General features: G+C 48.1%; 1 protein-coding gene across 1 annotated transcript in view; it reads right to left on the bottom strand.

Moving 5' to 3' along the window:
* UMODL1 (uromodulin like 1) overlaps positions 1 to 20,482 on the bottom strand; it is a 103,286-nt gene extending 82,804 nt beyond the window's left edge. Inside the window, exons 1-5 of the mRNA XM_004384872.1 lie at positions 20,407 to 20,482; positions 15,590 to 15,832; positions 6,554 to 6,715; positions 4,511 to 4,632; positions 2,075 to 2,261 (exon numbers count right to left, since the gene is read on the bottom strand). Coding sequence (XP_004384929.1) covers positions 2,075 to 2,261; positions 4,511 to 4,632; positions 6,554 to 6,715; positions 15,590 to 15,832; positions 20,407 to 20,482 — 790 coding nt within the window. The remainder of the gene's footprint in view (positions 1 to 2,074; positions 2,262 to 4,510; positions 4,633 to 6,553; positions 6,716 to 15,589; positions 15,833 to 20,406) is intronic.
* Between the last annotated feature and the right edge of the window lie 1,253 nt (positions 20,483 to 21,735).

Below are 21,735 nucleotides of genomic sequence, written 5' to 3' on the forward strand. Positions count from 1 at the left end.
AAGGGTGACTAGTTAAGCCATGTCTCAGAGAACCTCATACAGCCCACTGGTCTACTTGTCCAAGCAGTGCACATGGCACACTCACCTTGACATCAGCATATGCCTTTAGGTGGCTGCTGTTGCCTAAGCAAATTATTTTAGGGCTGTATTGAGTCTAAATGGTCACAACATGATGGAATCAAACTCTTATATACAAATCTTGTGAATGAGCAGCTTTCTGAGCTGAGAAAGAAAAGAGAGTAGCCCCAACATGTGGAAGCTGGCCTGGCATTCACAGCCTGACCAGGTCATTCTCTTATTAGGTATAAACCACCTCACAGAACACCATGAGAGAGTGGGACAAAGCAAGGTCATTTTGTAATTTTGTCTAAGCACAAAAACAGAGTCATTGCATCACCCGCAAAATACCAAACACCCCTCTCTCTGGGCCAAAATGAACAACTCTACTTTATCAATTACAGTGTTACTCTCATGACAGTCACCCCTCCCTATATATAAGAGTGATTAAGATGCCTAATCATAGAATTAACTCCACTTTCTGATATCAGTCCTTCTACAGTGAGCCCCACTTCCTGAGACCCTCCCCCAAATCACCCAGCCAAAGCCCTAATCCTACAGTAGGCTCTTTCTAACACCCTCTTCTTAAGATGCCCTACGGTTCCCATGGTGTGTGTTCCCCCTTGAACCCAACTTGGTCAACTACAGATGTGTTCCTGTGGTCTTGGGCTGAAGGGCATGGACAGAACAAAAAAGGTAAGCACTTTGCTTCTTGGTACTAGAAAAATTCATCTTAGTTTTCAAGGACGTTTGTGGATTCTGAAGGAAAATAAATGTGATTGCTACAGTGCCCACTGGTCTCAAAGCCCTGGCATCATTCTATGTCATCTTTAGTGCCATGGTAGAAGCTTCACCAACAGGAGCAGCGACTCTTTCACACAGAGCAGACATCAGCAAACTGTGGCCCACCAAATGTTTTTGCAAATAAAGTTTTATTGGAACCCAGCCACGACTATTTGCTTCTGTATTGTCTATGGCTGCTTTCAAAATAGTATGGCAGAGTTAAGTAATTCAGACAGAAACTATGTGGCTGCAAAGTCAAAAATATTTACTATCTGGCCCTTTTCAGAAAAAGTCTGCCAACCTCTAACAGAGAGTAAAAATGAAAGAGGAGGAGAATGAGAAGAAGAAGGGGGAGAGAAAGAAGAAGGAGAAGGAAGAGAAGAGAAGAAGGAGGAGGAGGAAAAGAAAGAGAAGGAGAAGGAAGAGGAGGAGGAGGAAGAGAAGAGAAGAAGGAGGAGGAGGAGGAGGAGGAGAAGGAGGAGAAGGAAGAGAAGGAGGAGAATAAGGTAGTTTCTTCCAGGCCACATCTGAGTGCTCTACAGAGCACAGTTTTTACTTTGTGCAAATTCTTCTCAAAGAGCCTGCTCAGTACAAGGACGTCCATGGTGAGGATGGGAAAGAGTATGCCATTTTGGAACCCAAAGAACTGAAGAAACAAGTTCTTGTGTTGTTCTAGGATTTGGGTAGAAGGATAAACCTGCCCAGAGAGGAGTGAGAAAGGCGTTGAAAGGGTGTGGAGGAGAAACAGAGTGGGGAGAAAAGATGACACTGGAGAAAAACAAAGTCTCTAATCTTTACCTTGGAACTTGGAGTTTAAATTTGGCTTGGGTCACTATGAGCTAGAGATGCATCCAACCTCACCCAAAAGACCAACCAACCACACCCAAAAGACCAAAACCAAACCCGTTGCTGTCGAGTCGATTCCGACTCATAGCGACCCTATAGGACAGAGTAGAACTGCCCCATAATTTTCAAGGAGACCCCGATGGATTTGAACGGCCAACTTTTTTGGTTAGCAGCCATAGCTCTTAACCACTATGCCACCAGGGTTTCCAAAGCACACCAAACCTGCAGGATTCACACACTTGAACCAACTATTCTCCCACTCAAGAATCTAAACCTCCTTAAAATGTGAAGGACGAATTTTTAGCTTTAGGACCTAGCAGCCTTCCGTTTTGCTGTTCAGCCCCACGTTGCAGCCTCCCCCAGAGAGAGCACAAAGGGAAAGCACAACCTTGCACCTGAACGCTGACCACTTCATAGACTCTCTGCACGATGTTGTCCAACAGTGCAGAGATGTTGGCCACGGGCAGTGGCTGCGACAGGCCCAGCAGCAGCTGTGACACCGTGATGAAGGGCTCCCTGCTGGCTGAGTACAGATGGTGGACAGTGGAGTCCATTGGCTGCAGGGCATTCGTGACCTGTGGAAGCAGAGTCAGCATTTGACAGATGAGGAGCCTGCAGTTCAGAGAAGTTAAAAGTAGTGGTTCAAGGTCACTCAGAGGATTAGTGGCAGGCCTCAAGGTGAGTGATCTTTACACCGTAGGCCTGTTAGATCAATAGGATAAAAAAATAAGATGCACACACATACACATTCACACATACATGCACATACAGACATACACACACTCACACACATAGACACCCATGCAGACATACATGCACACACACTCAAACACTCATGCATACACATTCACACATATGCATACACTCACTCACATACACACATACATATACACAGATTCACACTCCCACATACACACATATACACTCACATGCACACACATATATACATAGACTCACACTCACACACACATACTGTCACACACACATACTTACACAACATACACACGCATGCATGCACACACACACTCATATACATCCCATTCTGCTCTGCACAAAAGAACCTCAACAATATCTTAACATTTGAGATCATCCCAATAAAATTTCTACAAACCAGAACTGCAAACACTTCAACACTAGTCAACCCCAGAATCCTCAGTCCACCACCCTCACCGAAGCTATGGGTCTTCTGCAGCTGATGATAAGGAGAAACAGAGCTGGAGACCAAAGCCATGGTCTCGTGTTGCATACATCTGATTATTTTTAATGGTTTAATTATCCCTCTATTATTTCATAAGAATTCTTCTACTTTCAGCCTGATATCTTGAATCTCAACCCCAGCAAAGCCAGCCTGCTCAGCCTCACTGCACAACCAGAAGAGCGTCACCAAAACGGACTTGGCCAACTAATCCCTAAATCTCTGTTGGGAGCAAGAACGGACGTTTGAGCAGAGAGCGGGAGTCCTTCACCTTGGCCAACCTTGAACAGTTTCATGAAAGGAGATACAACTCATAATTTAGAGGGCAGAAAGGAGATAGGAAGCTCTTATTCAACAGCAGAACCAAACTTTCTTGTCATTGCTATCTCCTGCTGCCATTAGCATCCTGTGCTGGGCATAGGTCCTTCTTTAGGGAAGTAATAGCCTGGCTGGAGAAACAAAACCTACGCATATGAAGAGATCACAGGCAACGCACAGCAAAAATATTTTAAACACCAACAACCACAACCACTCAAACCTACACATGCAGGGCGCCATTTTAAGCTCCTTGCATTCACTGAGTTGTTTAAACCTCACAACCACCCTTCATATAGGAGTGTGCTTATTTTATTTAATGGAGGAGGTATCTAGGACACAGAGAGGTTAAGTAAGTTGTTCAACGTCACACAGCTGATGAGTAGCAGCACTGGGATTTGAACCCAGGCAGTCTGACTCCAGACTCTTACTGACCAGTTGGGAAGCCCCCAACAAGCTAAAAGAAGATAGAAATCGCTTTCAGCTGGAACAATCCAGGAGACTTCCAGGCAAAGGTGAGTGGAACACCTCTCAAGCAGCTTTACTGGACAGTGACCCAGAACATGGTGAGTGCGCGTGTTATCTGTTCCTGACCACACCAGGCGGCTGGGTCCAAAGACTGGGTCTGACACCATGATACCTAGCTGCCCATGGCTTTGACACCATGATACCTAGCCACCCATGGCTCTGCAGTGTGATACCTATCCACCCATGGGTCTGACACTATGATACCTAGCCACCCGTGGGATCTGAAGTTCAGGCAGGACCAGCTACATAATGTGTCAGGCCCAGTGCAGACTGAAAACGCGGGCCACTCATTCAAAAGGTATGCAGCATTTCAAGAAGTGATGGCACAGCATTAAACCAAGCTTGGGGGCTCCTTTGAGCGTGGGCCCTGAGGAGGCCACTGCCCAGGGGGCGCCTTGGACTGATGAGTGGTATCCTGTCCCGACTGTGAATCCTAAGACTATGGTGACACCCAGCATGTGGGGACATCCTGTATACACATCGCTGCTGAGACATCAGGAAGCATGAGCTATCAGTCACAGCGGTTCTCGTCTGGGGGCAGTTTTGCCTGATGGGGGACAAGTGGCCATGTTTGGAGACATTTCAGTTGTCACAACCGGGGGGTGCACCTAGAAGCTGGTGGGTATAGGCCAGGGATGCTGCTAAACACCCTATAGTGTACAGGACAGGCCCCCACAACAAAGAAGGCGAAATGTTGTTTGTGCCATGGTTGAGAATCCTGATCTAGAAGCTGCATCTCAGCACTTCCCCGGGTATCTGCCAACCACCCACTCCCACAACACCTACCATGGAGTACAGGAGCCTCATGTGGTTCAGGAGCTGGGGGTCCACGTGACTGAGCTCCCTGAAGTCCATTTTCACCAGCACCGTCACATTGTACCAGAAATTCACTGGGTTCCTCTCCAGAGCTTAGTGAAGGCAAATGCTGATGGTTACAAGCCCCGGGACAAGACAGCGCCCCCTAGAGGCCCCGGGAGTAGGGGAGGAAGGAAGCAGGGGCCTGCATGGCAGGAGGCATGTACCCCCCTACAGGAAGAAACCTGACCTTGTGAGAAGCTCCCCCGCTTCATCCCCCTCCATCCTCTTCCTCCTGAAGACCATCAGAGACTACATGCCCTGGCCTGGGACACTTAGGGAGGGCCTTCCTTTACAGAAATACACTTATGATATATAGCCTAGGATATGTATTTAGACAGTGTTTAATAATTTATATATGCCATAATATTCAATAATTTAAATATTATAAATATTTTATAATTTAAATATAAATATTTTATAATTCAAATATTATAAATAATATTTAATAAGTTAGATATTATAGATAATACTCAATAATTTAAATATGACACCATATTTAATAGTTTAAATTTACAAATAATATTCAATGATTTAAATATTATAAAAATCTCTAATAATTTAAACTTTATAACTCTAATAATTTAATGATACTTAGTAACTATAATATTTAATAACTATGTTGTTGTTGTCATAGAGACCCCACATGACAGAGGAGAACTGTCCCATAGGGTTTTCTAGGCTGTAATCTTTAGGGGAGCAGATCGACAGGTCTTCCTCTTGCAGAGTTGTGGGATGGGTTTGAACCGCCAACCTTTCAGTTAGCAGCCAAGTGTTTAACTATTGCACCTTTTAATGTTATGAATAATATCTAATGATTTTAATATTATAAATGACATCTGTTATGGATTGAACCATGTCCCCCCCAAAATATGTGTTGTAATTCCTAACATCTATCCCTGGTGGTCCAGTGGTTAAGAGCTCGGCTGCTAACCAAAAGGTCGGCAGTTTGAATCTACCAGCCGCTCCTTGGAAACCCTATGAGGCAGTTCTACTCGGTCATATAGGGTCACTACGAGTTGGAATCAACTCGACGGGCGACAGGTTTGGTACACCTGTGGTTATAATCCCATTTGAGAATGGGTTGTCTTTGTTATGTTAACAAGACAGGATTAGTGTAGAGTGCGTTTTGAGTTCATCTCTTTTGAGATATAAAAGAGATTAAACAAGCAAGCAAGCTAGCAAAGATGGGGGAAGAGAGATGCCAAGCCACATAAAGATGGCCTAGGAGCAGAAGTTCAAAGAGACAAGGACCTTCCTCCAGAGCTGGCAGAGACAGAAAGCCTTCCCCTAGAGCCAGCACCCTGAATTCAGGCTTTTAGCCTCCTAAACTGTGAGAAAATAAATTTCTGTTTGTTAAAGCCACCTATTTACAGTATTTCTGTTATAGCCCCACTTGATAACTAAGAATTATTTGATCATCTAAATATTATAAATAATATTTTTAAATATAAACTTTATAGATAATATTTTAGATAAACGTATTGTATCAATATATATTATGTACATTTTTGCCTCTAAACATTGGCTCTGAACATTGACGACCTGTTCAGGGCACAGCACTTGCCTCGACGGCAGGACATTCCAGACCAGACAGGGCATACACGGCCGGCCAGGACTCCAGCCCCACCATGCTTCAGGAGTCGTGGGCTTGCACCTTCCCCAGATACTCCACTTCCAACAAACCCCCCCACCGATCCTCCGGGGAATTCCCTGGGAACACCTGGGGAATTCGGGTTATCCTTCTACCAGGAGTCTAAGAGGCCACCAGCCCCTTGTCTCCCTGAAATTTCAGTGACCAGATGTTGACCCAAAAATCTGCTCTGAATCTGTCCTCGCACGCAGATGCGGCTCCAGTGAAATCCGCTGCTTCTAGAACCCTCCCCGCTGAGCCACCACTCTCAGGAGGCCTCCACTCCCCATCCTGCAGGAATCCCCTTCCTGAGCCCTCAGACAACAACAGCCGCGGCCTACCTGGGGGTGCAGGGTCCACGCAGTAGTGGCCCCCAGACCAGTGGCAGCACTTCTGGAGTCCAGGGCAGTCAGTGTCCAGGGTGCAGGGTGAGGTGGATGGTCCCGGCTCCACTGCCTGGCAGATGCCAGGTCTCGATGCAAACTCCCCGGACCGGTTCAGGGCTGGGGGACAACACAGTGTATGATGCTGAGACTCTTCCCGCATCGGGGCTGTTTGCAGCACCTAGAGAGGCCACGTGGGGTCTCCAGGCTGGGCAGCCCCTGCTGCGTCCCACCATGCAGCCCCCAGGTCCCTGTTGCTCTGTCTTTAGTACAATCTGGCCATCTCTCCTTGAAGGCAACAGTGTCAGCTGAGGTCCTGGTGTCCCCTTTCCCTCTAGGTCTTAGGAATCCAGATGCAGGGGGTCCAAACCCTGAGAGGTCCCTTGCTGCTTCACTTCCTGATCGCTCACTCATTCTTCACTCATTCATTCAATAAACTCTTACAAAGCACCTACTCTGTGCCACACACTGCATGCAGTGCCCGGGACCCAGCGTGGGCCAGCAATGCCCTGCCTCTGGGAAGCTGAGATTCCAGCGGGGAGAGACACAAATGTGCAAACAGACAGAGAACACGGGAGGGGATGAGGCCATGCAGAATAACGCAGGGTCGGGGCAAGGGGTCAGGAGAGGCGTCCCAGGAGAGGTACCAGACCCTCCACCTGGGCTAGGGGGTGGGAGAAGCAGCCGAGCAGACATCAGCCCTGACTCCTGTGAGGCCATGACCTTCTCCTTCCAATCTTGTCTTTGAGTCACTCTTCACTTACTAGTCATCTGATGCTACCCCGATGCCTAAAGGTCTTAGAGAAATCAGGGGGCAGGGAAGGGGGCTTGGGGCATGAATTATGGGGCAGCCCGAGAGAGTGGCTTGAGGACGGAGATGTCAGGACCCTGGAGGGTCGCTAATCAAGACTCCAAAGGCCATTGCTTCACCTCCTAACCTCCAGGCTAGGAGACTTGGTGACTAGATGTAATGTGGGATCACCAGGGCAAAACCAGTGAAATCTGAATGAAGTGTGGAATTTGATTAGGTGCTCCTTGGAAACCCTATGGGGCAGTTATACCCTGTCCTATAGGGTCACTATGGGTCGGAATCGACTTGACGGCAACAAGTTTGGTTGTTTGGGTTTTTTTAAGGAGCCCTGGTGTCAAAATGGTTAAGCACTGAAAAGTCGGCAGTTTGAACCCACCAGCAGTTACAGGAGAAAGAGACTTGGTGATCTACTCCCGTAAAGATTACAGCCTAGGAAACCCTACGGGGCAGTTCTACTCTGTCCTATAGGCTGGCTATGAGTCAGAATCAACTCAACGGGACACAACAACGTGCCAGTGTTGGTTCCTTAGCTGTGACAAACGTACCAGGCTAACATAAAGTTCCGTGGTAGAATTCTTACCTTCCATGGGAGAGACCTGGGTTTGATTCCCGGCCAATACACCTCATGTGCAGCCACCACTCACCTGTCAGGGGAGGCTTGTATGTGGCTACAATGCTCAACAGGTTTCAGCAGAGCTTCCAGACTAAGATGGACTAGGAAGAAAAGTCTGGGGATCTACTTCCAAAAATCACGAAGATATTCTCTGTAACTGATCGTGGGGATGGTACAGGACCAGGCAGTGTTTTCGTTCCATTGTGCGTGGGATTGCTGTGAGTTGGGGGCCAGCTTGACAATGAAGCATCCTGACAACAATGAAAGAGCTTAACATTCGGGGACTCTGAGTGAGGGGTATACAGGAACTACCTGTATTATCTCTGCAACTTTTCTGTAAACCTAAAGCTACTCTAAACTAAAAAGTGCATTTAAATTAAATGAAAACACAAAGACAGAAAGTTGATGCTTCAGATGCTTATTACTAATTTATGAATGACAAAGCTGTTTGAAAGAATTGCTCAGAGTCTAGGCTGAAAATCTGAAATCATTTTCAGTAGGGGTTTTGGGTAGGATAATTGTCCAATAGTGTTTGTTTTAACTCTTTTCCAAAAAATGTCCGTTGGAAAAAAACAAGAAAGAAAATAGAGGCTACAAAAACCAAGAAGAAGAAGAAAGAAAAGAAAAAAAGGCTTCCAAAAATGTTTGTCTAATCACAACAGAAGTATTTTCAAGTTAAAGTTCATCATCTTAATTTGGTTGCTGCTGGGAATCCCCCTCCATCACTCAGGACTGGCTGGTCACCAAGTGTCCTAAGAGAACTGCCAACAATTGCACTTGGTAGAAAGTCTAAACCCTGCTTCTCCTTCCCCTAACTCACACAAACAATGAAACAGAGGCTCATTGCCTGGCAACTCAAGGTTAGTCCCAGTGCAGAGAGGCAGCTGCGGAGGTTTCTGTTTGAGCAGCAGCATCAAAGGCTCCCTAGGGCTAAGAAATCTGATCGGCTTGGGAATTATGGTTCCCGGGCCCTCCTCCTTCCTTGGCGTCTCTCTGTGTTCAGAACTGGGGGTTCTCACTAAAGGGCCCCTGCTCCTCAACATGGGGGAATGAGAAACTTGTCCTTAGGCTCCTGGTTCAGTGGAGGTCCTGGGTTTGTCCAGTGAGGGAGAATTTGCCAGAATGTTGAGCCCATGGAGAAGGTAGATGGTGGGAAACTGGGATGTCATGGATTGAATTGTATGCCCCAAAATATGTGTTTCTATACCTGTGGATAAGGAGCCCTGGTGTTGAAACAGTTAAGTGCTTGGCTACTAACCGAAAGGTTGGTGGTTCGAACCCAGCCAGCAGCTCTGTGGGAGAAAGAACTGGCAATCTGCTTCTGTGAAGATTATAGCCTAGGTAACCTTATGGGGCAGTTCTACTCTGTCGCATGGGGTTGCTAAGAGTTTGAAATCAATTCACTGACACCTAACTACAACCATATACCTGTGGATAGGAGCCCTGGTGGCACAGTGGTTAAGTGCTCAGCTGCTAACCAAAAGGTCGGTTGTTCGAACCCACAAGCCACTCTTCGAGAGAAAGAAGTGGCAATCTGCCTCCCTAAAGATTACAGCCTTGGAAACCTATGTCCTATAGGGTTGCTATGAATCCCAAATGGAATCGACTCAACAGCAATGGGTTATCCCTGTGGATGTAATCCTGTTTAGAAATAGAGTTTTCTTTGTTATGTTAGTGAGGCCGTATTATTGAAGGGTATGTCCTAAATCTAATCACTTCTGAGTTATAACAAGAGCAGATTAGACACAGAAGCACTCACATACTGGGAAAAGACAGTTACCACAGGAAGATCACCCAGGAACCGAGGAACACAGGGCTACAGAAGCCGAAAGGGACAACGATCTTCCCCCAGAGCCGACAAGAGAGTCTTCCCCTAGGGCTGATGCCCCGAATTCAGACTTCTAGCCTCCTGAACTGTGAGAAAAAAATTTTCTCTTCTTTAGAGTCAGCTAAGATGCCCAGTTCCCTCGTTGGAATTGATCCTGAGTAAATAATCCAAATTGGGCATAGCAGTATTTGTACCAGAAGATGTTCATCGCAGTGTTATTTACAATAGTGGAAAACTAGAAACAACTACGTGTTAACATGTTAAGTGGTAGGAGATTGCTTAATCAATGCTGACACATTCATATGAGGCCATTGAATCATTCTGTACTACAATATTTATCGACATGGAGAGATGCACAGGATGAATTGCTCAGTGGCAAAAGCCTGCTGTGAAAGATCTTGAACAGAGTGATCACACTTAAATGTAAAATATATGCACTGGATAAATACTAGAAGAAATTGTTGTCATTAGTGGCCGTCAGCCTATTTTGACGGATGGTGATCAGATCGCCAAGCCTGTTTTCCAAGGCACCTCTGGGTGTGTTTGAACTGTCAACCCTTTGGCTAGTAGTTGAGCGTCTAACCATTTGTGGACACCTCAAGAATATGCTAACAATGGCTATTTCCAGGCAGCAGATTTATGAGTAACTTCCCTTTCTTTGTGCTTCCTGTGTTTCCAAATTTTCTGCACAGAACATGTATTCATTTTTGGAATTAGGAACAAAATGCGTTTCGATAAAGTAATGTATGACATGTTAAAGCAGAGGGTAAAGTAGAGGGTCAGTGAAAAAAAGGAAGACCTTCAAGGAGATGGACTGACACAGTGGCTGCAGCAATGGGCTCAAGCACAAGGATTGTGAGGATGGCGCAGGACTGGGCAGTGTTTCATTCTGTGGTATATGGGGTAGCTATGAGTCGGAACCGACTGGACAGCACCTAGCAACAGCAACAACGTATGACTTATCATGGTGGTCCAAATGTTGGACTGAAAAATTGAAAAAGTCATTTAGACAGAAACATTGTCTTTGTTCCTGTGATTCTCCTCCCTTTGGAAGATAGTTTGCTGTTGAGAGGGTGGAGGGAGAAGGAAACAACCTGGCGATTCTCTGCTGCCTGGGAGCAGATGTCTGGGACTCAGAGCAACAGGTTGCCAAAAGGCAAGTCATCCCTCACTTTAGCAACCTTGAGGGCCCTGTGCCCAGAAGGGAGGGTGTCCTTTGCCCTCTCTCCTCCCCAAGCTTCCAGGCTGTTCCTGATGTCTACTGTGCCCAGGCCTCAGCCCTGCCTCACTCTATAGGAATCAGACCAGACCGGCAGCTTTCAGCTCCTCATTCACAGACACTATCTCTGTTCCAAGTAGCCAGCTCTCACATGGCATCTCCAAACGAGCTCTAATTAAACACTCAAACTTTGGTCAAAAGACCTACCCGAGCATGGAGAACACTGTGTTGGTGATGTTCTGGCAGATGGACCCTTGGGGGCAAGGGGAGCCCTGACTTATGGTGGTTGCCAGTATCGGTGGTGTAAATACTCCCACCTTGAGCAATTTCAAGCTACAATTGTGACGTCACTGACCATGGAGCTGGGAAGAGAAGCTCACCATTGGCCCTCGCATGGGGCAGGGGCCAGCTCCACCACTGCTGGCTGTGCCCTATACCAGGCCCTGGCACCAAGTAGGGATGGTCCTGAGGAAGAGTTCCAGGGTCCCCAGCACCCCTAAACATGCCTCCTCCTGCTCCTGCCACCACCCCCACCCCAGTTAAAGAAACAGTTGCCATGGAGTCGATTCTGACTCATGGAAACCCCATGTTGTCAGGGTAGAACTGTGCTCCATAGGGTTTTCAGTGGCTGATTTTGGGGAAGTAGATCACCAGGACTTCCTGTTAACCATTTGCACCACCCAAAAAATAAATAAATAAAACCCCAAAAACAAAAACCCAAACCCATTACCATCAAGTTGACCCTAACTCCTGGCGCCCCCATGTGTGTCAGAGGAGAACTGTGCTTCACAGAGTTCTCAACAGCTCATCTTGCAGAAGGAAGTCTCCAGGTCTCTCTTCCGAGGCGTCTATGAGTGGACTCAAACCAATTGTTTGGTTAGCCTCCGAGCACTTAACCGTTTGCACCACCCAGGAGCTGGCTCCCCTCAAATGCCACCAACCCCTCTACACTGAGGCAGAGCTTGGTGAGCTGGAAAACAATCTCAGACTGGGGGGTCAGCGAGATGCCAGATCCCAGGGTGCCTCTCCCTGCCTGTGTAATCCTGGTCGAGTCTCCCGCCCTCCCAGCCGATGTCCCCCATGTCTGCAGAGCTGCGATGGTTCCCCTCCTGTGGCTGAGGGAAGGAAGAGCGCCTCGCAAGGCCAGTTGCACAGGACGCCCTCAGTCACTCAACACTCGCTCTCCTTCTCCTCCATTCCTTCATATGTCTTCCTGGGATCCTGTCCACTGCCATTACAGGGACTCTTCCAAGACTCAAGAGCAGGGGTAGCCACACCCACCTGGGGGCGGGGCCTTCGGGCTCGCCCACCTTCCTTCACAGACTTGGAGCTCCTCCCCGAGCCCCTAGCTCCCAGCACCTTCCCTCACAGCGTCCCCCTTCGTGCTCCAGCCACACCTACTACAGCTCCCAGAGCCAGGGCCTCCCTCTTGCCCATGGGACTCTAACTAGAATGGTCTCGCCCTCTCGTCGCCTCAGAGAGCTCCTAATTAAAGGTGCCCACGCACTAAAATTGGGGCTGATCTCCAGAGGAGGCATCTCCTGTGGCTTGTTTATTGAGGAGAGAAGGATGGGGGGCAGGTGGTGGGGAGGGGTCATCCCTGTCACACAGCAGAAGGGCTGTTATACCAAGGCAGCATCTTTTCTTTAATTGTTGTAGTTTAAGTGAAAGTTTACATGTCAAGTTAGTCTCTCATACAAAAATTTATACATACATTTTTACGTGACCCTAATTGCTCTCCCTATACTGTGACAGCACACTCCTCCTTTCCACCCCAGATTTCCCATGTCCGTTCAACCTGACCCTCTCTGCCTTCTCATCTCACCTCCAGACAGGAACTGCCCATTTAGTCCATGTATCTACTTGAGCTAAGAAGCACACTCTTCACAAGTATCATTTTATGTCCCACAGTCCAGTCCAGTCTTTCTCTGAAGAGCTGGCCTCGGGAATTGTTTTAGGTTCTGGGTTGACAGACAGTCTGGAGGCCATGCTTTCTGGGGTCCCTCCAGTCTCAGTCAGACCATTAAGTCTGGTCTTTTTACTGGAATTTGAGTTCTGCACCCCACATTTCTCCTGCTCCATCAGGGACTCTCTGTTGTGTTCCCTGTCAGGGTGGTCATTGGTGGTACCAAGGCGGCATCTTTTACAGAAAGGTCAGAGACCTGCTGGAGTTCCTGAGTGTTGCAAACAGCTAATGCATTCGGCAGCTAACTGAAAGGTTCGAGGTTCATGTCCACTCAGAGGCACCTCGGAAGAAAGGCCTGGCATCTACTTCCAGAAGATTAGCCAGTGAAAACCCTATAAGCTCAGTTCTACTATGACACACACGGGGTCGCCACACGTAAGAGCTGACTCGATAGCAAATGGTATTGGTAAAAGGCTTAGGGTAGCAGGGGCAGTTGTGGTGTGGGGGAGTGGGGGTAGGACAAGCCACTGGTTGCAACGTCCTGAGGACCTTTCCAGCCCTTGGGGCCATGACCTTGTAGACCTGACTACAGCCACAAGTAGGAAGAAGTGTGGCTGCTCACACACAGACACCAGGCAGTGGACAGCTGGACTCTGCCCTACGGCTCCTTGTGTGCCAGGCCCACACTCTTGATACCAAGGTGCTGTGGCCTGAGGTCTTTACAGCAGTGGGTGCACCCCAATATGACCATACCCCACCCACTGCCCAGCAGAAGAGCTGCTCCCCGGGAAGGCAGCAGGACAATGGCAGCCCAGGTTCTAGCTTCTTACTCACATATCCCTAGGGAGACAGGAAGGGGGTGCCTTGGACCCAGCACCTGGGGTGGGCAGCCAGGGACAGAAGGTAGAGACATGGGGGAGCCTCTCCCTGCAAGCCCGCTTTAGGGAACCATCAGGAATAGAGAACAGGATCCAAATAGCTGGACCTCAGGTCAGCTGGCGCCAGCCAGAAAAAGCAAACAAAGCCACTGCTATGGAGTCAGCTCTGACTAACGGCAACCCCATGCGTGTCAGAGTAGAACTATGTTCCATACGTTTTTAACGGCTGATTTTTCGGAAGTAGATCACTGGGTCTTTCTTTCGAGGACCCTCTGGGTGGACTCAAACTTCCAACCTTCCGGTTGGCAGCCAGGCAGCTTAGCCCTTTGCACCATCCGGGGACTTTTCCTGTCAAACTGCTCAAACCTGAGCCATCAGGGCCCCCCAGGCCTGGCCCTCTGAGGGGTTCAATAGAAAAATGGCCTCACCCTGTGCTCTGGGAAATACGCTCAAGGTGACTCAGTGTGCCAAGGCCACGTGGCACTCTGCAGGGTCTGCGCTAACCCAAGTTTCGACGACCTGAACCCTTGGTTTGGGGAGGAGGCAAGAGGAGGGGTTGTGTGTGTCGGCGCCCTTGTCCTGGCCTCGGGAGGGTCATCTGGGACCCCATCCTGGGCCCCCGGAGCTGGGCTTTCTGCTCTTTCATGCCTTGGGATGGGACGCTGACATCTCACTGAGCCACCCCCTTCTCACTTCCCCTCCACCATGGGGGCACCTTCTCACTGAAGAGAAACTCCACTGTAGGTCTGGTGTTGGCTCAAAATTAACTACCACCATCCCCTCCCACCAACACACATGTGCAAACACACACATACCTCCCCTTGAAAGTGATCATCTAGAAAGTTCCCTTCGTGCCAAGACAGAGAGAGCTCAGAGCCCTACCCAACCCTGCCTCACTGGTACCCTGGCCCCAAGAATCTTACAGGCAGCAGCTTTTAAACTCACTGAGGACTGACGGTTCCACCAAGGTGCCTAGGGGTCAAGATGGGAGCCTAGGATTTCATCTGATGGAACATTAAATTATAATGTTATAAACCAGCAATTATAAAGCAAGGCTGAACATCTCTGCAGAAGAGATTGCAACTCTGGTTCTCAAACTCAGCTGCATATTGGAATTGTTTCGGAGAGCTTTTAAAAAACTTAATACCCAAGCTACATCTCAGACCAATTATGTCCCAATCTCTGAGGGCCAGACCCATGCATTGGTGTTTCTAAGCTGCCCAGGGGCCTTCAATGTGACTCTGAGAATTACTGCTCCAGAAGAGAGGTTCTCAAAGTGTGCCCCCTCATAGCCGTAGCCACCCCTGGGAACCTGTTAGAAATGCAAATTCTTATACAGGCAGTCCCTGACTTACCTTGTATTTGAGTTACAACGAACCACACTTACGACCATCTGGTTTTTTCTTCTTTTGTACATTTTATCATGAGTAATATGTACTACATACAATGTTGCAGTATATAATTTGCTGATGTTATCATTCTCAGATGTTCACTCACAGATGTTCAAAGACCGGATTTATTAAAATACTGGTAATAAAAAGGCAATAATAATGAAAACTAAAAAAAAAAAGAGGTATTCGACTTACTTCAGAACCAACTTTCTACAGTGTTCTAGAAGGTTCTAGCACATTCCAGGCTAATAGGCGTGAGCAGTGACTATCCCAGTGACTCATTGTGAGTCCCCACGAAGAGCTGCGAGCCAGAGTTCATCCCCACCCAACCCCAGCTCCAGGACTTACGCAGGACGCAGTAGAGACCCAGCTGCTCGTATCCCTGACAGCAGTCGGTCACGTTCCTGGTTTCAGGGACCTCCACCGCTAGGTACCGCGTCCTGTAAATGGTCTTGGAGCACCACTGCCATGGGATCCACCCGCCGCAGGAAGTGTTGGTTGAGGAGGATGTCTGGAAGGACACCATCTTCTGGACATTTTGGGTCACTTGGTAGTTGCACAGCTGGTAGCCCAACAAGGAAAGGCCCTTTTCTAAGAGGGAGGGAGGGAGGGAAGTAAGTAAGGGAAGACCAAGGAGCTAAAGAAAGAAATTAACACCAGAATCAAGTCGATATGAATGGTTCGCCTCCCCTTCTGGAAAAGCAAGAAGCACATGGCAAACCGTTCAGAACCTACCCACCAGCCCTCTCTCTAGGGCCTTTGTCTTCAAGCACTCGGAGAACATCTTGTTGCATTACCATTTTTTTATGCAAATAACGCACACCTTCTATGTTTGTTTACCAACTGCTCCCTCCCCCCATGACGTACTTTTATAAGCTACGCTATGAATTGGCATAGTGGCGCTTACAAAAATACCTCACTGGGGGAGAGATTGGTTGGCAAACAAACATAGAAGGTGCATGCTATTTGCGTAAAAATACAGTAGTGTAAACTAGAAAGAATGAAGCATAAAATGAACCGGGACGCTAAGTTATCCTCTTTTGCAGAGCATGGAGCTACTACCCTGGGCCCAACTCATGCTTCCTGCAGCCAATCAGTTGCTGTTAATTCAACCCTGACTCATGGCAACCCCATGTGTGTCAGAAAACTATGTTCCATAGGGTTTTCAATGTACGATTTTTCAGAAGTAGATCACCAGGCCTTTCTTCCAAGGCACCTCTGAGTGGACTTGAACCACCAACCTTTTGGTTAGCAGCTGAGCATGTTCACCATCTGCACCACCCAAGCACTCCTCGTCCAGCCTAGCGTCTGACAAAATGCTGAAGCAAGAACACAGACTTGGAACCAAAACCCTGGGACCCATGTCCCTCTGCTTCCTGGGTTCCAATTCCACAGGCTGTGGAATCTCAGGCCCGTCTCTTAATCTCCGTGAGCCTCAAACTCAACATCTTTGAAATGAACATGCAACAACCCCTTGGCCAATGTCTCCTGAAGGTCCTGAAGTTCTGCTACAGGCAGGCATGGGGGGCGATAAAACATTTTTTGGAATGAGGTGAAAATAAATCAATATTTAAGGCACGTGTGAGGAGGTTTATAGATGATGAAGTTCGGTTGGACTGTTACTGTTGTCATCAGACAAGGAGTTCACAGCTGCCCCCACCCCCCATGTAGGACAAGCATCAAGTTCTCCTTAGTCAGGCCCTACACATCTGTCATCTGGGAGCCCATGTCTTGTACACAAACACCCATCAACCCTTCATCAACATGGTGGCATGATTCTCAAGACCCTATGGCGGGTATCACATTCACCAGCCCTGCGCCTCTTTGTCATGAACTGTCCCCACGTGGTTCCTGGGCTCCCCATTTCCACAGGGAGCCTCTGTTGCCTTCTGAGACAGGAGCCATTGGGTGTCCTCTCCCTCCCCCTTAGCACCTAGGGGGGGTTCTCTGTATAGGCGGGCTTGCAGTGTAAGATGAATGAATGGTGTTATGGGTTGACTTGATTTCCCCAAAATATATGTCGAGGTCCTAGCCCCTGAACCTGTGAATGTGAGTCTGTTTAGAAGCAGAGTTTTCCTTTTGTTTTGTTAATAGGGCCATAACAGAGTAGGATGGGTCCTAAATCTAATCACTTCTGAGTTATGAAAAAAAGCAGAATAGACACAGACACATTCAGGAGGAGGACAGAGGCCTTGTGAAGATCTCTCTACAACCCAAGGAACACCCAGTGATATCCACAAGGAGGGACCTTCCACCAAGGCCAACACCCTGATTTGGACTTCTAGCCTCCAAAACTGGATACAATAAATTCCAGTTCTTTAAAGCCATCTGCTTGTGGTATTTGTATACCAGCAGCACTAGGGGACTAAGACAATCTCTAGGGTTTTCTAGACTGTGCTCCAGTATGGAAGGACTCCATAATATAGTTTATATCCCCAGCGAGTAGCTGGATTTCTGTGGGAGGAACTCAGAGGTGGCAGCAGAAATAACAACCACCCCTTCACCCCAGGTGAAGAGGGAGACCACGTTGGGCAGAGAGCAAGAGTCGTCCACTTGCCCAAGTGAGCCCATTCCACAAGCAACAGTGGCCATGCCATCAGGACTCCCAGAGGGACAGCCTGGTCACCTTTGGGTCAGCAGGGACTCCCTGGGGGGAAAACCCACTGTCATCTTCACCAAAGGGGCCAGTTACAGAGAGCTGTGGGAAGAAAGGGAAGGCTCCTCATTATGTGAGTGGAGGACAGAGAAAATTCACTTCCTCAGAGCACAGCAGCCTGGCAAAGGAGCCTGGATGAGGCTGGAGAAAATGGTCATAACGAACAAGGCAAAGCCCCAAGGATGTCAGCATTGAGAATGCAGCAAGCTAGCTGTGAATGTTGTTTTGTTTTTCATCCTAACTGGAGATGAGGTGCCAAGCACGTTAATGAAGGTTTACAGTTCCTTGTCTCTAGAGAGTCTCTGTGGCTCCACAGTTTCCATCTGATCATTAGCAGAGCCCTCCTCCAGACACACATGCATACACATGTACACACACACATACACGTATGCTACACATACATACTCACACACACTCATGCACACACACATACACATGCATACACAGAAAGACACGTGCACACTCATGCGCACATACATTCATGCACACATGCACACACACATACTCTGCGGTGCAATGGATAGCTTTTATATGACATTTCCCGCCACGGTCTTGTAACTCCCACCCAGGTGATTGGGTGGGACTATGAAAATAAGGTAATCATGGCCCACCGAGGGCCATTCCACTAGGTTTAAAATGAGCCATTCCATAAGTGGAAGGAGAGGATCTCACCACCACCAAGGAAGAAGAGCCAGGAGCAGAGTGCATCCTTTAGACCAGGGATCCCTGTGCTGAGAAGCTCCTGGAACCAGGGGACCAAGAGAGAGAGCTATAACACTGAAGACAGCAAGAAGCAGCTGCAGAGAAATGGCAGCAGCCAAAGCAGGAGACTGGCCGGAAATGGCCCTGCCCACAGAGCGAGATAGCTGAGTACTTTCAGGCAGGAGGCTTACTAGTAGAGTGGGGTACCTCGGGGCACTTATCTACAGAGCTACAAGAGCTCTGTAACACTTGCCAGAGCAGAGCAGAGGCCTAGAGCCAGAGAGAGGCGTGCCTGCGGGCACAGCTGAGAAGAGGCTGTCCTGATGGAAGAACTGTACCCTGAGCATTCCTGAACCTGAATTGTAACCTGTTACTTCCCTAATAAACCCCATAATCATGAGTATTATCCATGAGTTCTGTGTGGCCATTGCAATGAACTATCAAACCCAGCAGAGAGGGCCGTGGAAGAGATGGATGGTGTCAGAATTGGTAAAAAGGGCTGGAGAGAGGAGGTATGTCTGGCCTCTGCATCATAGCAATCAGCCTGATCTTGATTCTCCTTCTTCCTTGTAAAGTTAGAGGTCAGACGCTTCCGCCATGTCATTTTTACATACATATACGAACAATGCACGCTCATATACACATAAATACAATATGCATATACACAACACACACATGTACACAGGCAATGCATGCACACACACACACTCACACACATGCACACATATGTGTGTGCTCACACACATGCATGCACACACAAACACATCTCCTGTGAAGCTGCACTTGGAATCTATCTGTTTGGTTCTGTTTTGCACATTCTGCCAAGGTCACCCTGTCATCTAGGCAGAGCCCAGATCCTACCACTCAGCCAAACCCTTCAAGAACCATCAGAGCAGAGCTGGGGTCCTGGGATCTAGGGCCAGGGATTGGGGAGCTTTGGAGGGCACGTGGCCTCTGGGGCAAACAGACCCACGTCAGGGTTGTTGCATAGCCCTTAGCTCCGAGGCCTGTAGCGTCTGTGTTGAATCCTCACTTTGTGCTAGGAGCTTCACAGCGCAGGGACCCCATGTCCAAAGGATGCGTTATCCTCCTGGCTCTTGTTTCACGGTGGTATGAGGTCCCATGTCTCTCTGCTCGCTTCTTTCTTTTATGTCTCAGAAGAGAATGGCTTAAGACACAACCTATTCTTATAGATTGAGTCCTGCCTCCTTAACATAACTGCCACTAAGCCCACCTCATTAACGTCATAGAGGTAGGATTTACAACACATAGGAAAATCACATCGGATGACAAAATGGTGGACAATCATACAATACTGAGAACCATGGCCTAGCCAAATTGACACACATTTTGTGGGGACACAATTCAATCCATAACAGTGCCCTGGGTGACCTCACGTTGGAGGAGCCTTCCTCCTACACGCCAACCCGATGCTCTTGTGTCACCTTCGGGGCCTGCTGCTGTTTTTGTAGTGTGCACCCCACCTCCTTTTTGGTCACAAGGACATTTGGCCAAGGAGGAACAGGCACCACCTCTCAAAGCACCGTGATTCAACATGGTTCCATCTGATCATTAGCAGTGCCTTCCGCCAGACACCCATGCACACCCATGCACACACGCATGCACACGCAAGCACACATATCTACACATAAGTGCACACGCAACACACACAAACATGCAACACATGCACATACGTGCACGCATATTCACACACACATACATGCAATGCACACACATGCCCACTCAACACACAGTCACACCCAGGGAGCCTCCATTCCTCAAGAACCGCCCACACCAGCCTCCTCACCTGTGAAGCCGCTGGCCTGGGCTGGACCCGTGTCACTGAGCAGCACCAGCAGCACCATCCCGAGGGTCCCGAGCATGGTCTGGAGTAGGGTGGGCTCCAGGGCTCCACACAGCAGCCTCTCCTGAGCAGGAGCACAGAGGCCTGAGCTGCCGCCAGCTGGAGAAAGGGCCCTTGTGTTCCCTGTGCCGCTGCTGGTGGCAATGGCTTCAGAGGGAAAGCTCACAGGGAGTAGCCCCTTATGCCTGCTCATTACCGCCTGCCACTGCCGCAGCCATGTCCCCCGAGGCATCTGATGTCACAGCCTATTCTCACTCCAAACAGATGGCATCTCTTAGGAAAGGTGAGTACCCCACAGCCCAGGCCCCATCTCAAGATCCCATCTCATAGTTACGCAAAAAACACATTTCAGACCCAAATCTGACTCCCTCCATCAAGCTCAAAGTATTCCCTTACCCGATCGTTCCGAACTGGCAGGAGAAAACAGCATCAAATCAAAGTGGTTCATCAGACTCAGAAAAGCACCTTCAAACAGTTGATCAGTACAGCTCAAGAGCCATAAAGATGTGACTATGCCTGACCCAGTAATCCCCTCCTGAGGACGGATCTGAGGGCAATGAAGCAGGAGTCACAGATATATTCATCATTCATCATGATTCCAAATCAGAAATCACATAATTGAACAACCACAGGAGAACGGGTGAGCCAATTGTTACGCAGAATCTGGACGCAGTAATAATTGTACAGACGGTTAAATGATCAGCCTGAAGACTTGGTAACAGCATGCAAAAAATACTTGACCATGTGAAGTCAGAAAAGCAACTCATACTTTGTCTCCATAGATCCTCAACTCTGTAAGATTATATAAATGTGGACAAAATCTAGAAAAGGCTGTAGGAGAAAAAAAAAGGAACCATTTTTGGGGGATGACACAATTGCAGGTGATTTGCTTTTTATTTCAGTTGACATCAGGTTATATGTGAAATGGATTTTTAAATTTCGTATCAAACACTTTTCTAGTTCATGATGCCTCCTTTCTACCTTGGCTCACCTTTGATTTGTAATTCTCACATGCTCATGTAGGCACACTTGTATACTCACATACACAAACTCACACACTCATACATGCACACTTACACTCATAGACACAAACTCACACACTCATGGATGCACACTCGCACGCTCACATACACAAGCTGACACACTCATATATGCACACTCACACACATTCATAACACTCATATGTGTACACTCTCACATATGATAACTCACACTCACATATGTACACTGACACACGTTCACACACTCTTATTCTAACATGCACACTCACAC

The sequence above is a fragment of the Trichechus manatus genome, unplaced genomic scaffold (assembly GCF_000243295.1).
Source record: "Trichechus manatus latirostris isolate Lorelei unplaced genomic scaffold, TriManLat1.0 scaffold00128, whole genome shotgun sequence".
Classification (NCBI taxonomy): Eukaryota; Metazoa; Chordata; class Mammalia; order Sirenia; family Trichechidae; genus Trichechus; species Trichechus manatus.